The 16,883-nt window shown below is 35.2% G+C and overlaps 1 protein-coding gene across 1 annotated transcript in view; it reads right to left on the reverse strand.

Moving 5' to 3' along the window:
* LOC145249668 (histone-lysine N-methyltransferase SETMAR-like) overlaps positions 1–5,315 on the reverse strand; it is a 74,853-nt gene extending 69,538 nt beyond the window's left edge. Inside the window, exon 1 of the mRNA XM_080111493.1 lies at positions 5,213–5,315. Coding sequence (XP_079967619.1) covers positions 5,213–5,276 — 64 coding nt within the window. The 5' untranslated portion in view covers positions 5,277–5,315. The remainder of the gene's footprint in view (positions 1–5,212) is intronic.
* Between the last annotated feature and the right edge of the window lie 11,568 nt (positions 5,316–16,883).

A 16,883-nucleotide genomic window follows, 5' to 3' on the forward strand; every position in this document is an offset into this window, starting at 1 on the left:
GTCACTTCACTACGCCCGTTCGCACGCGAACGTATCATGTAAGAAAAACACTACGGAAGGTGTGAAATGGTGCAAAATAGTCGTAAGGTCCAGGGGTTCATTAAACGGCAAATTTGCGACGGGTTTGATCACGGCCACCGAGAGTAAGAAGGCCTGTTAACTGAAAAATGTCTGCAGGCAATGTAGGTAAGATTTGTCAGACTGGCAGTACTATATGAGGGCCATTTGAAAAAGAACAATAAAACATTTTTAAAAAGGAACACAGTTCGATTAATACTTAAACTGAACTTTAATCAATATAAAATATAAATATCATCTATGTAAAATTAAGTAATTTTGAAGCAATATACAATTTAAAACTGATAAAACTGAATTATGAATTTAGGGAACAAAAAATTAAAGAAACATTAAACACAAATATTTTTTGGCCTTCGGAACAAGATCACAGTGTAGTATCTGTTTCGATGCTACACTTTACCTTTTCTGTCCTCAGTCGGTGGAGGAGAAATCTTTCATGACTGAGATTATTTTTGTTCCTATCCAGAGTGCCCTTATTGGGAAGCTGGATTTTCCCCACAAGATTATATGTTGAAATATTTAAATGACTATTACTTTAAAGACAGAAATTATCCTTAAAGTTTTAGTTTTCTGTTCTTTTATGCCCATTTTTCGCCCCATGTTTTCATCAAAATGTGTAGCGTATTGTTTCACAGGCCATCATCAGTGATCGCTCACTGGCAGTAATCTGTGGTGTTCCCTGGAGACCAAGTGACAAGTCTCCCCAGATTTCCAGTGTTCTCCACTTCTTGACCACTTGTGCAGACGATTGCATGTTATCGCAACAGCCATTGTCACCGATTTCTCGTTGGCATCGGCCATTGGTATTTCCTGGGGTTTGGGTGACAAAATGCTCCCCAAAGTACCAGATTTTAACTCCACACTTCCAGTGGAGATTTGGTCAGTACTCTCTCCCCTCGATCCTCCCATCCTCCTGACCCTTCACAACTAGTTGGTGTGATGTGGCGCCAGTCGATGTTATCTACACCAGTTTATTATTATTATTATTATTATTATTATTATTATTATTATTATTATTATTATCATTACTATAATAATTATGATAAGAATAAGGCTGTTTGTGCAGTGTACGCACATGTATTTTAAATAGTATTTTCAAGTTAAATTAAATTTTGCGTTCGTATTACCGTACACATAGATTCGAAAAAGTTGTCAAAAAACAAATATAGACCAAATAAATGTTATCAAAGGCAAGATAAGTTACTCTTCTACCTATCTGGAAAGGTTTTTAGTGGTTTTACTCACTTCAAAACGTGTAATCGTTTCGAAAATCATACAATGTCTATCGATATATTTTAAAAAGAAAAATGTCGGCAAGTTAGGTAGAAAAGTAACTTATCTTGCCTTTGATAACATTTATTTTTTTATATATTTGATTTTTGACAACTTTTTCGAATCTATGTGTATAATAATACAAACGCGCCATGTAAATTATTTACAGTTAAAATGTTATAAAAAAACAAAAACTTGAAGTTTTAAAAATATTTCAAAGAAATAAATTACCGTAAACTGGGGTGACACTGGCCACCCTGGGTGACTTTGATCCTTTAAAATAAATATAAATTAAAATAATGAGTAAGTAATATATGATCTCTGAATTTTAAATATAATTTCCAGGTCCTATACGATTTCATAATTTTATAGACGCGTTGTGGCGCAGTAGCAAATATTTGCTGCAGAGTTATTTACACATTTATTTATTTATTTTTATTTTATTTTAATGGCTCAGTCACCCCGGGTGGTCAGAGTCACCCCATCTTACGGTACGCCCGGTGCTAAAATATCGATAATTCACCGATCGTTAAAAAAAAAAACAACTGCCGTGAAAAATGCTTACTTTAAAATATTTGAAAATACTCAGTGAAAAATTTTATTTATTATTAAAAAGAAAAGAACGGACTGAAAAATATTATATAAAAATTGTTTTGCAGTAAAAAAAAAAAAAATAAATAAATAAATAAATAAAATGAAATATTCGACTTTCTCCGATAAAAATAAAAGTTCAAACACGAATTCACTTACAATATTTTGATTAAAATTATCCGAAATGTGCAATTATAATAATTATTATACGAATGGAGAATTGTTCTTTCTCTTTAGAACCTACATGGACAATCGGTAACACATATTGGTAGCCATATTTTATGCCTGTTAGCATGACCATATGGTTGAATACCGGAAGCTGTCTATACCTACAACCTAATCAGGAAGTGACGTTACGCTGTCATATGCATCGGCCTTCTTTCTTGGTAGCCACGGTTTGATTATCAGATTCGTTGTCAGCGACCTCGAATACCCCTAAAACCAAATAAAGAGTGGGCGGTGTTCTGTTATAGCGCAAGGAACATTTACCGACGACATGTGAATAATAACCTTAAAGTAACAACAAAATTAGAAAGGTGACTTTCAATTTCTAAGGTAAATAAAAATGTTAGTAAATTTTTACGAGGACTTTTAGGTCAAGGTTTAATAATATGACTAAAGGTTAAGGTTTAATAATATGACACTTGTTTCAAATAAATAACTAGAACAAGCAAATTAGAAGTTGACTTAATTTAAAATAAAAAAGAGTAAGCAAAAATCTTAGACAATTCCGATGAAGACTTTTTTAGTACAATTGTTTTAAAGACTTAATGCCATGGTTTTAACAATCAACGACATTGTTATTCAAGTTAAAGATTGCACGCGCGTAAATTGACCGAGTATTTTATCACAAATAAAAAGATAAACGAAAGCTTTTCCTTTTTTTTTTTTTTTTTTTTTTTTGAATAGCCAGCAAAACAAAAAATGGTGTATATATATATATATATATATATATATATATATATATATATATATATATATATATATATATATATATATTATTACGAAAAGCAAGAAAAGTTACTCTCTTATCTACTTATCTACCTAGATAAGTTTGTTTATGTTTCAGCATTTTAAAGCGTTTATTTAGTTTGAAACATAAGTAAAGTTAAGTCTGTTGAATTAGAACGAAAACAAAAAAGACGCTGTTGTTATAGCCAGTTGAACCCACTATAATCGCTCAAAAGTCGAAACTTAAACAAAATACCTAAGTAGGAATTTTGTTGGAGTGAATTGTAGTTTATTTCTTTCAGCAAAAAATATCTAATTGCCTACATTCTTAACTTTATTTTAGGTAGAATTTATACTCTCCGTAATAGATTACATATTTGTTTTAGTTTGAGGTTATTTAAATTGTGGTCGCGGGAAAAATAAGACATAGATAACAAATGGTATGTTAAGTAATTTTCTAAACTAATTGTAATTTCGTATCTAGCCATTCAATAATATTTAACCGTTTATAAACATAATTATTTAATTTTGCGTCTAACAATGTTTCATAAACATGTATTTTCACGTTTTATTGGAGTTTTATCCGGTTCTGAGTTTTTAATCAGAAATTTGATGATTTATGTTCTGCCGGTAAAATCTAAGATTTCAGTTCGAGAATCTTTCAGTGTACTTTCATATGTTTTGTTAGGGAGAAGAGGATGTTTTTCTCTGATTATCCTCTTTTTAAAGAGGATAATCAGAGAAAAACATCCCCGTGAGTTTTTCGTATTTTTGATTTGTCGTTATTTTCAACTTTCTTAATCAGCTTCTTCCTTCCTTCTTGTTTTACTTTAGAGTCCTATGTTTATATTCTTATTAATATTTTTAATATTTGATAGTCTCTGAAGAGCAATTTAATAAACTAAAGACCATATTTTTCGTTATGGGTTGCGAAACGCGCGTAAATGGTAACGAGAAATATGTAGAAATTCGCCCAAATAAAAAATATAGACAATGAATGTGGTTGTAGCAGTCCACATCTTTACTTGAATCAATAAGACACCAACCAACCAATATCTTTTATATGTCTGTCTGTCTGTCTGTCTGTCTGTCTATCTATCTATCTATCTATCTATCTATCCTATTACTTTATTGATCTGATGATATAATTAAGTTACATGCAACTTTTATTCCTCATTTTTTATTTAATGTTTAATTGCTCATTTTCTCAGTGTCGAGCTTTCTCTATCTTTAAAAGTTTGTTTTGTTCAAGGTATATTTTTGCTAGCTTCATTATATATATATATATGTGTGTGTGTGTGTGTGTGTGTGTTCGCGTGTGCATATATATATATATATATATATATATATATATATATATATATATATATATATCGACAAATATTACATAATCGCTACACCGAACATGCTAATGTTTTAGACAATTGGTTTGCAAGAACCAATGAAGGCATCTGGTTCTCAAATGGAAAAACTATTTCCATTTGAGAACCAGATGCTTTCATTGGCACATAAGCTTCATTACGTCGCCTGACGAGGACTTTTGGTTCTTGCAAACAAATTGTCCGACACATTAGCATGTTCAGCGGAGCGTCGGAGCGACTATGTAATATTTGTCATATATAAATAAAAATATTATATTTTGCTCTTTTTTATTGAGCACTCTTAATAACCTCGTTTTAATTCATGAGTTTTATCACTTGAATACCTTTAACTTCGTATATATATATATATATATATACATATGCATGTATGTGTATATATATATATATATATATATATATATATATATATATATATATATAGAGAGAGAGAGAGAGAGAGAGAGAGAGAATGAGAGGAGAGAGAAAGATATATATATATATATATATATATATATATATATATATATATTTGTTTACTGTTTTTTTTGGGGGGGGGAAGAATTCAAACAAAGTGCTCGATTACAAAGAAAAACTTTTTCGATATAAGAGCTTAATATTTATTTATTTAATAGTACAGAAGTTCAGAAAAAACAGTGGTACCGTCGGTTTTTGAAACCGACGGTGCCAATGTTTTTCTGAACTTCTGTACTACTATATATATATATATATATATATATATATATATATATATATATATATATATATATATATATATATATAGATAGATAGATAGATAGAGGATTATCTTATAAAAGAATTTGTGTATTATAGTTAAGAGCAAATGCATAAAATGGCACACAAACGTTTGAGATAGACAAAGTATATTAAATCGTACAAACATGTGAGACAAGATGAAAATGTGACTCTGTATGTCTACGATAAGAAATGGCAAAATTTACCAGCAAGGGATTTTGTTTTTAATTCTTGTCTAAATTCATTCCAAATCTCTGTTTTGCCCAACATATCTTTTTGTGTGCTGCATCTTACAGCAGTCACGTGATGGCAGGCAAACAACACCCACGCTAATCTTGTTACTTTTCTTTCGTAGTCGTTACTGAAAGATTAAGAAACACTGTGCTGGTTATCCTGACTTGCATCACCACCACCACCACCATCATCATCTGTGTTCTACCTCAGTGTGTATGTGCATATAGATGTGTGCCATCGTGTACGCATATCTGTGTGCTGTACGTATATATCTAAGTTCAAGCGTGTGTTTACGTGAACAGGTATGCGTGTTCATACGGTGGCTGTGTTTTTGTACGAATTCAACCGTGTAAAATTGTGCATATACATTGTGTGACCATGCGCGTGTGTGCCGTACTGTATTATGTGTACTATTGCGTGAATGTATTGTGTTCGTACATCTGTGTGTGGCTTTGCACCGTTGTGTGTGCATATGTATGTTTTGTATGCGTATACATCAGCATGTGAATGTGTCTGTCTGTGCCACTATATTGCGGTATGCATATTTTTTTGCATATACCTATATGCGTGTGTGCATGCCGTATATGCATTTAAGCGCGTTTTGTGCGTGTGCGTGTATAGGAGAGTGAATGGGCATGTGTTTGATGTGGGCTTTTTTTCTGTTTTACAAGATAGCTAAATTTGGGCCGAAACATAATGATTACTGTAAACGATTCATTCTAAACGATTAATGGAACACAAGTTGCTATGTTTATATATAGGTCCGATTTTATAGTCCATTTCGTACGCTTTATACGAGTGATTCTCAATCTTTTTAGTCCGTGAACTATTTCATCATGCATCTGAACAGGATTCTTTAATTTCCAATAACCATGGAGAATACACACTGCGTTTTGTAGCTCTAGATCCAGTTTTTGTATGCTAATTTGTGGTGACAATTCTTCCTTTCCTCTTGAAACCCCTAAATATCTCCCGAGTGTTAGGGGGGGGCTGAATTCTCATCTAATTGAGAAACACTGCTTTCGACTTATCATGCACTCCACCCGGAGTGTATAAGTGTGTGGGTCCATGCACGCTTAATTTGCTCATGCGTATATACGGGGGAAAAAAAGAACAAACCTTTAGTGTTTCACTCGTAGGTGGGAGTGTCCTGCTAATGACACCAAATTGCATCCGGTGGTGACGCCCCCCACCACACCAACCCGCACGCGTTATTTGGGAGCATTAGGGCAGAGTGGATTCGATCTTTTGCTATCATTACTCACAAATCACCTGAAATGGTAATACCGGCTACAGCCCCATTCATGGGTTAAATAGAATCTGTCCTGTGTATGACGTGAAACTGCATCCGGTGTTGTACACATGAATCACAGGGTCACATGGAGCTGTTAAATCTGACATGGTGATATGCAATCCTAGTTGGAGTCAGTGTCCCTAACGATGCTTGTTTAAGCACAACTGAAAGGAAGAAAATAACGAAATACCAAGGTCTTATGTACGGTATGAAAAGAAACTGGAATCTTAGGAAGATCTTCACCATTCTAGTAATCATAGGAGTAACTGGCACGCGATTTTATAAATTTCATGGTGAATATACTTGGCGAACCAAGTGCAAGAGAGGCCAAAACAATTGCGCTTAAAGGGACGGTTACCAGCCTAAAGAGATCTCTTATTTGGAGTCTCTGAAATAGCGAATGAATATGTGGCATCCAATAAGATGTTCCATCCCAGCAAAAAGAAATTTAAGTAGCGATTAAGTTAGCTAGTGTGAATTTTGATAAGGGTCGCATGTCAGGATAACCCAGATTTGTAAAACAGGACCGTTCTTTTACACAAAAAATGGGTGACAAGACACGGGCAAAGGTTAAACCCGCTAGAAAAACAGGTGTCAAATGATATAAGGATATGACATGACGTCACGTTTTCGAGTAAGAGAAACAAGAGTTTTTTTTTCAAATCAGCTTCTTCCAAGAAGCGATGCGCACGAGAAATGGCCAGATGATGTAGAATATGTATCTAAGCTGAATTTTGCCAATGCATCTGTCCGTGGTATCACCCATTTCTTAAGTGTAAATTAGTTAGCTAATAAATCAACAATAATAATTAGGATACATTGGTCTCTCTCCATAAATAAATCATCTTCAATTAAATCTTGAAGTCTCCTAGTGCTTTTCTAGTTTAACAGACAAGACGATCACGGCCACACATGAAAGATGACGAGATTAATAAGAGTAGTAGTCGATGGACTGAAATTAGAAGCTCAAAGTATCAATGCTTGCATCCCTCAAGATTCTATCTTGGGCCTACCTCTTCCTGATCTTCATCAATTATCCCCCACATTACATTCTTGGATCATTCACAGACATTTATGCAGGCGACACTACCATCTATGGCAACACTTCAAAAGCCGGCAATAACCAAGATCTCTCTGATTCTCTCTTCTGACCTTGAGCACGTGGTCCAATGGGAAAAATGGTAGCTGTTTAATTTTCATGCTGGGTCTGACCTTCATTCTGGTCTAAAATGGAACACATACATCCAATCCATTGCCAAGATCGTCTGGAAAATGGCTGGATCATTCTACCACTCTAGTAGATATCTCACCGCCGATGCATTCCTCTATCTGTATAAGAGCCAAGTAGGTTCTAGAAAGAATACTGTTGCTACATCTGAGGAAGACCTGCGCAGAGCATCCTCTTCTGTCTCGGCAAAGTACAAGACCGAATACGGCATCTAGTGGGTTTTCTGAAACCTGTGCCTCATAGAAGAGACGTCGCCAGCTTCTCCCTACTGTACCGTATTCATGGCAGATGTTCGACTGAACTTCACTTTATGCCTCCCGCCCGGCAACTCTTTCACAGCAAACAACCGACTAAGAAAAAAACTATTAACAATTTCCTTTACTCTCTATCAGTGCTTAAATCTATGCGAAAATTCCATGAGCAGAATTTTTTTTTCTTTTCTGGAGCTGCTCGTCTGTGGAACACAATACCATAGGGCTGTTTCTCGGTTGACTAGGGTTGTTTTCAAATCCAACGTGAACAGGTTCTTGAAGAGCCATCCTCTAAAATAAGCATTATCAAATCCCATTATGATACCCATTAACCCTTAAGTGGCCTCCTGGCCTTGATGAGTGATGACTATATGAAATAAAAAAATAAAGAGAGAGAGAGAGGGGGTGGGAGGGAGAGGGAGAGAGTGAGGAGAGAGAAAGAGAAACACCGTAGGTATGCATAAAATGTTTGATTTATTTGGCTCCTTGTTTGCTCATGGATGAGAACGTAACATCATGGTTAAATAGTTTAATATATTAAGAACTAGAAAACTAAAATAACTGAATTCATCATTGAATAGCTGGAAACGGGTTGATATGCCGTAAATCAAAACTAGCAAAAGTCTACGTGAAAGTCGTCTATTTTACTTATCTCATGGCGTTAGTGGACAGATTTAATATTAGTATTTCGGACATGAATTACATGTCTACATGACTCATATTCTTGATAAAATAATTATTCTTTCAAGTGGAGACATTCCCTTGCCCCAACACGTACTGTATAACCTTGAGATGAAATTCTTATCTTTTATTTTTTTTCTTATCTTTTTTCTTTTTATTTTTTTATTTTTTTTTTCTCATATACACGTCAATGCCTGGTATTTATCACGTCTCTCCATGTGCAGACGATCAAGCTTTTATCCTCGCTTCTGACTGATAGAATATATATATATATATATATATATATATATATATATATATATATATATATATATATATATATATATATATATATACTAGCATTTCAGTCCGGCGTTGCCCAGGTGTTTGGAGGTGCGTGTTGAGCAAAAAAGAAAAAAAAAGTGGTAGTAGGCTCGAATCCGTACCGCGAAGGAGGAAAATAAGGGGAAAAAACCTGACGTCTTTACTGCCACGACTACCGCCAAACCGGAAGTGACGTAGGTTTTAATTAAGGCTAGACAATCGAAAGGAGAGGATGACTTTCGAAAATATCGGTGAAAAAAGCGACCCACCCTGTAGAAAAGTGCCCAGTTGAAGATGAAGATATTAATATTTTTAGCCAATTTTTCGATATTTGTCGTCTAAAAGGTCAAACTTCAAAACGATACTGATCTTGTAAAAATCCGTCGCTTCTGCCGAAAGTTTTAGACAGACATGCAAACATACATACATACGTATATTTATATATTGGTAACTCAATTTTTCGACCCAAACCAATTAAAAAACTTGCCCTATTTCTGAATACACTTTATGTAAAATTTCAAATATTTAGACCAGAAATTGTCTGAGTAATTTGATAGCGACCGAAGCGTTCAAATTTTTTTTAAGTTTGACGCCTATTATGACCGCCTTAACATTTATTTTTTGGGCCTCAAAACATGTTATTAAGTAAGATCCATGTCCAAGGAACCTATATCTAAAATTTCAAGTATTTAGACACAGAATTGGCGGAGGAGTTTGGTAGAGTTCTCAAAGGTCAAATCGTTGAATTCTGACCCTTTACCAGCCAAATTTCTAGCCGAAAACGGATTACAACGATTTTCTCAAATCTCAATATCCTGTACATTTCGAGTCAATATATATACACTCTTATAAATTCGTATTTCTTTTGTGTGCATTGATATTCATATAAAAATCCTATTTTCTATTTATTTAAAAAGAAAATACATTTTTCTTATATATGGATCGTGCAATTGCATTAATCTGCAAAAGATCTAGCTAATTTGCATATTCTTTTAAACATTATTTTTATTAATTCCTATTAGTTTTTTCGGTTTTCTAATGGGATGATCATCTAGAGTTAACTATTACGTGTAATTATATTCATGCAGATATTCTACATGATTTATACTTGTATAATATTGTGTAAAAAGTTTATAGTAAATGCAAAATTGTTTCCATATATATTTATGTATACATATATATTTTTGTTTAATCTATCTATATATCTATCTATCTTCTATACTCCTATAAATTCGGTCTTATTCATATTAAAACCCTTCTTTTCTATTTATTTAATGTATTTATTTGCTTCCCCACCAAAGCAAATTAGGCACAAGGCCGTTTTTAATGTGGGGTAAAAACCAGCTCCCCTAAAAGTAGGCAAAAAGGGGGCACTCTGGTTACCAAAAATAATAATTGTCCCAGTATAAAGGGTTTCCCCTCCATTGACGGGTACAAATTATCTTGAGTGCAGCATCTGTAGAACAGATACTACACTTTGATCCCGTCCCGAAGGCCAAGGACAACAGAAAAAAGGCAAGGTATTTATTTGCTCCCTCACCGAGAAAATTAGGCACAAGGCCGATTTTTAATGTGAGGAGTGAAGGGGAAATGGGGACCAACTCCCTGGGGAGTAGGGGAGCCGGATAGTGACAATTGGTATGAATGGTTGCCCTACATTAACCAAGGTCTTATATGTGGGGTTTCTCCCACATATGGTCTTTGCTTGCAGTATCTGCCGGAACAGATACTACACTTTTATCTTATATATATATGTCTTATTGTCGCAAAAATTTTACATTACAATTATGCAATTGAAAAACAAAAGTTTTTAATGACAAAATTAGGCACAAGGCCCTATAAGAAATTGGAGAGGGGAAGGGTTCAGGGTCTTTGTGTCTAAAGAAACTAAAAGTAATAAATGTAGACTTTGGAGTCTTACTCTTGACTGGCAACATTTACCACAATACCTCATTCACTCTATGGATCCTAATCTAACTAATAAATCCCCAGCGTTAAGAATAAAGAACATATTTACAATTTGTAAAAACTTATCTGTATGTTTGTGTATGCATTTTTTTTTAAACAAATTTAATGTGTGTATGTGCATGTGTGAGATGATAAAAAGTTCAATTTAATTTGAAAAATTAAAGGTTTTTGAATTAAATGTATAAAAGTTCGTGGAGTGGGGAAAGCTAGTGAAAAAGTTAATTTCAAAAATAAAATATAAAACCTACTGGGTTGTTAGTATTGACCCCCCTCCCCTGTACTACTCTCAGTAACTAGACCCCCCACCCACTGTTTTCCGGGGGAACCGAAACCAAGCGGGGAAATCCCTATTGGGGGTTGGGGAGAAACCTTAATAGGAATGGGAGAAAACAAAGCAGCAGGTGGAGGGGGTCGGAAGGTGACCTCTGAGTAGGGGGATGACCGGGGATATCAAAAACAAAAATGTGGTAACGGGGAGCGGGTAGACTCGGAGGTTCTCTAGCACCAAAAATAATATCAGGAACGAGATCTCGTTTATACTACCAATCAAGAGTCTCTTGACTTTACTATGCTGAACTAAGTGGGATGGGTTCCGAAGGACCCAGCACCGCCCGTGCCATGCTTAAGGAGGGAACACGTATTGAAACTTGGCTCCTCGACGGATGCACAAACTAGTGCTGTGCACCCACCTCTTGTTAAACTCCGCTCTAGGCAATCTCCTCCAATCGCATCTGATCTTTACTTTAAGCAAATGTTTAAAGTAAACGATCAGATCCCGATCCGGAACAGATGTCCCTTTGTGGACCAACTTAAGGCGCGTGATCCAGATCACCATACGCGCTACTGCTAGGATCGCCAGGAAAACCATTCTTTCCTCCCTGGGGAACGGCAGCTCCATGTTGATCGGTTTTCGGCCAGAAATTTGGCTGTAAAGGGGTCAAAGTTCAACGATTTGACCTTTGAGAACTCTACCAAACTCCTCCGCCAATTTTTTGTCTAAATACTTGAAATTTTAGATATAGGTTTCTTGGACATGGATCAAACTTAATTTAAACTCAAAACAATAAATGTTAAGGGGTCATAATAGGGAACAAATTTTTAAAAATTTACCGTTTTTTTTTTTTTTTTTTTTGCTCAACATACACTTTAAAACACCCGGGCAACGCCGAGCTGAAATGCTAGTATATCTATAAAAGTGAACGTATCTGCGTGTTTGTGTGTCTGTGTACATTTCCCTACGCGATAACTCTGTCAATTTTCAGTGTACAGACTCGAAAACTGATATACAGGGTACTGAGATTTGGGAAAATCTTTAGGATCTGTTTTCGGCCAGAAATGTTGCTGTTAATTGGGTCAAGTTCAACGATTGGACCTTTGAGAACTCTACCCAACTCCTCCCACAATTTTGGGAATAAACACTTGAAATTTTATATATAGGTTCCTTGGACATTGATCAAACTTAATAACGTGATTTGAGCCCCCCCCCCCAAATATATGTTATGGGGTCATAATAGAGGTCAAAGTTAAAAAAAATTTAACCTCTGCGGTCTCTACCAAATTACTCAGACAATGTCTGGTCTAAACATTTGAAATTTTACATAAAGGGTATTCAGAGATAGGGCAAGCTTTTTAATCGGTTTGGGTCGAAAATTTTTACTCACCAATATATAAATGTATGTATGTATGTATGTATGTATGTATGTATGCTTAAAACTTTAAACAGAGGCGACAGATTTTCACAAGATCAGTATGGTTTAGAAGTTCAACCTTTCAGACGACAAATATCGAAAAATTAGCTAAAAACATTAATATCTTCACCTTAAATTGGGCACTTTTCTACAGTGGGGGTCGCTTTTTTCACCGATAGTTAGAAAGTCATCCTCTCTTTTCGATTGTCTAGCCTTAATTAAAACCTACGCCACTTCCGGTTTGGTGATGGTCGTAACAGTAAAGACGTCAGGTTTTTACGCCGTTCTTTTCCTTCTTCGCGGTACGGGTTCGAGCCTGCCTTCCTACTACCACTTTTTTTTTTTTTGCTCAATACACACATCCAAACACCCGGGCAACACAGGGCTGAAATGCTAGTATATCTATAAAAGTGAACGTGTCTGTGTGTCTGTCTGTCTGTGTGTCTGTGTATATTTCCCTACGCAATAACTCTGACAATTTTTAGCCTACAGACTCGAAATTTGATACAGGTACTGAGATAAGGAAAATCTTTGTAATACGTGTTCGGACAGAAATTTGGCTGTTAAGGGGTCAAAGTTCAACGATTTGACCTTTGAGAACTCTACCAAACTCCTTCGACAATTTTGGGTCTAAACACTTGAAATTTTATATTTAGGTTCCTTGGACATGGATCTAACTTAATAACTTGATTTGAGCCCAAAACAATAAATGTTAAGGGGTTATAATAGGGATCAAAGTAAAAAAATATTTCCCGCTTTTTTATGCTCAACATACACATCCAAACACCCGGGCAACGCCGAGCCGGGCATTTCAGGCAGCGTTGCCCGGGTGTTTGGATGTGTGTGTTGAGCAAAAAAATAAAAAAGTGGTTATTGTAAGGCAGGCTCGAACCTCGTACCGCGAAGGAGGAAAAGAATGGAAAAAAACATGACGTCTTTGCTGTTACGACCACCGCCAAACCGGAAGTGACGTAGGTTTTAATTAAGGCTAGACAATCGAAAATATCGGCGAAAAAAGCGACCCCTCCCTGTTGAAATGTGCCCAGTTGGAGGTGAAAATATTACTATTTTTAGCCAATTTTTCGATATTTGTCGTCTGAAGGGTCGAGCTTTAAAACAATACTGATCTTGTGAAAACCCGCCACCTCTGTCGAAGTTTTAGGCAGACATGCAAACATACATACATACATACATTTATATATTGGTAGCTCAAATTTTCGACCCAAACCGATTAAAAAGCTTGCTTTATCTCTGAATACCCTTTATGTAAAATTTCAAATGTTTAGACCAGAAATTTTTTGAGTAATTTGGTAGAGACCGCAAAGGTCAATTTTCTTAAGTTTGACCCCTATTATGACCCCTTAATATATATTGTTTCAGGCTCAAATTCAGTTATTAAGTTAGATCCATGTCCAAGAAACCTATATCTAAAATTTCAAGAGTTTAGACCCAAAATTGGCGGAGGAGTTTGGTAGAGTTCTCAAAGGTCAAATCGTTGAACTTTCACCCCTTACCAGCCGAAAACGGATTACAAAGATTTCTCCAAGTCTCAGTACCCTGTATATCAAATTTCGAGTCTGTAGACTGAAAATTGACAGAGTTATTGCGTAGGGAAATGTACACAGACAGACAGACACGTTCACTTATATATATATATATATATATATATATATATATATATATATATTTACACAGTGATCACCACTTATCAAGGCCCGGAAGCCACTCAGGGATAAGGGTTAGTGCAAGTACATTACGTTAGTGTGGAGATTTGATGAAGTGTTTACTTAAGGGGGCGGTTCATTAGGAATTTGTTAACATTGGACTTGAAGACATCCAAGTTGTAGTCCGGTGGGAAGCAGGCAGAGGGATAGAGAGAGAGAGAGAGAGAGAGAGAGAGAGAGAGAGAGAGAGAGAGAGAGGAGTCAATTTATTTTATTCTTATGTACTTAGTAGATAGATGCGCCTGTTTAAATGTGCATTTTTGGTTGCATATATGTAAGTTTGTTATGTTTGCGTGCATAAACATCTGCGTACGTTTACATTACATAAACTGTCATGTCGCTAAATCTGCCACATGGCTCAATTAATGAATCGATATATTATTACTATGCAAATTTTATATCATCGATCTTCCACTCTGCCTGAAATTAAAACACGAAATTCTGGCTGATGATATTTATCTCCCCACCACCACCATGGATTTGAGAATGTGACACAAGGGTCAGATAGTGCAATTGAAGAGCATGCGCCCTAGAAAAAGAGCACTCTGACCTGCAAAATTGTCTCGGTGATTGACAATAAACTAACTCCTTCTCAAACGGAGAAGGCAAAGCTTGGGAGGTGGTAGACTTCCTAAAATTTCACATGGCCCACAACATACCTTAGACAATACTGAAAAACACATTTCAAAAATGCCCTAAATTGTTAGTTTTGTTGCTGAATTAAAACTCTCGGCCGAGCCTCACTGGATTTTATTATTTTGATATTTACTCAACTTCGCCAATTGACTATTATGTACGACAATCTTGAGAAATCTATAATAGTTTATAGGTATGTGCAAAATGGATGCCGATGTTCAAAATGTAAAAAACATTTTGACCCCTCCCTTTAGTTAAAATTCACCAAAAATCAGGAAATTAACCAATTTTAATGAAATTTTCAGTATTTATCAAATAATGACCACGAAATATAATGAACACATTATTTTTACTTAAACCTTAGTGGAAACGTATTATTTTGTTTAAACGAAAAAAATAGCTTTACTAAAGTTATGGTTTTCTGTAGTAAAAATTTTTTTCAAAAATGCATGAATTTAGTTTAGCTTTTTTTTTTTATGAAAATAAAGCATCGTAAATTGTAACAATTAAAAATAAAACTTTTGCATGAACATTACGAAAAAGCCCCGAAAATCCGTATTAATGAATTCGATATAACTTGAAGAAAAATTTTCTCGAACTACCGATATTATCATTGAATTGAACATTGTTTATTTAATATTTTCACACACACAAAAAAAAAAATTATAATTGCAAAAAATATTTATAGATTTTTTTTTTTTCTTTGCATTACGGGTTTCGCATAATTTTTATATGTAAGATTTTAATATTTTCCTTCTCGTAAAAATGTGAAACTTTCGGTGTAACATAATTTTTATATAATCTTGAAAAATAAAACTTTTTTTATTTAAAAGTAGGAATATATAATTAAATTAAAAAAAATTAGACAAACGTTCACGATGGGAATGTACGGGCTAACCTGTTTGTAAAGTTCAAGTGATATTTCTACTGATTGTCCAGAAAAATTTTTTTTTTAATCGTATTCCTTTCCTTTCTTTCTGGAAGTGAATGCGTGATGCCAATCCATATTGAAGTCCACCTTTGTCGTGTGAGCGCTGGGTATCGATGTGAGAACTTCCGTTTTGGTGTAACAAAAAGTAATTCGTAGAAGTTATGAGATCAGCACTTTAGCTGCACCGAGTCCCCTCTTAATGATAGCGTTCAAAGTATTGTGTCTCAGTAGCCGACAGGACAACCAATTTTAGGGCGCCAAGTGTTATGATTCACAGAGACGAATACCAAATCTTTCAAGCATTATGTGCGTAGTAAAATGAAATAATGGATACTTTCCGCCATATATTATGTTTATACGGTTAACCTGTTTTATAATTCAAGGTTACAATGTGTCCTTTTTATTAATGTCTGACTTTCTTTAACGTAGATTTTTCATCTAAAGTAGTTTGTGTATTCGTGAAAGTGTACGTGCGATACGATCCCCCCCCCCTCTCTCTCTCTCTCTCTCTCTCTCTCTCTCTCTCTCTCTCTCTCTCTCCTGTATCGTTATGTTTATGGTAGGTGATCGATTAAGCTCCAACCCTTAATACCCACTGTAAAACATTCACAGCAAGAACTCACCTATCTACAGCAATAACAAAGAATTTGCGCGCGCACACACACACACACAAACACACATACAAACACACTCTCTCTCTCTCTCTCTCTCTCTCTCTCTCTCTCTCTCTCTCTCTCTCTCTCTCTCTCTCTCCCTTTCTCTCTCTACACACACACGCGCGCGCACACACACACACACACACACATATATATGTGTGTGTGTGTGTGTGTGCACGAAAAAAAAATGTAACTTCCATGAACAAAGTTTCCTTTCTAGAACATTTCATCAGTGAAACAAAATACCAGTTCTGCTTCCCAATCGACTGTAGCATGGTCGTCT

This window comes from Euprymna scolopes, chromosome 1 (assembly GCF_053919585.1).
Source record: "Euprymna scolopes isolate OS-2025 chromosome 1, ASM5391958v1, whole genome shotgun sequence".
Classification (NCBI taxonomy): domain Eukaryota; kingdom Metazoa; phylum Mollusca; class Cephalopoda; order Sepiida; family Sepiolidae; genus Euprymna; species Euprymna scolopes.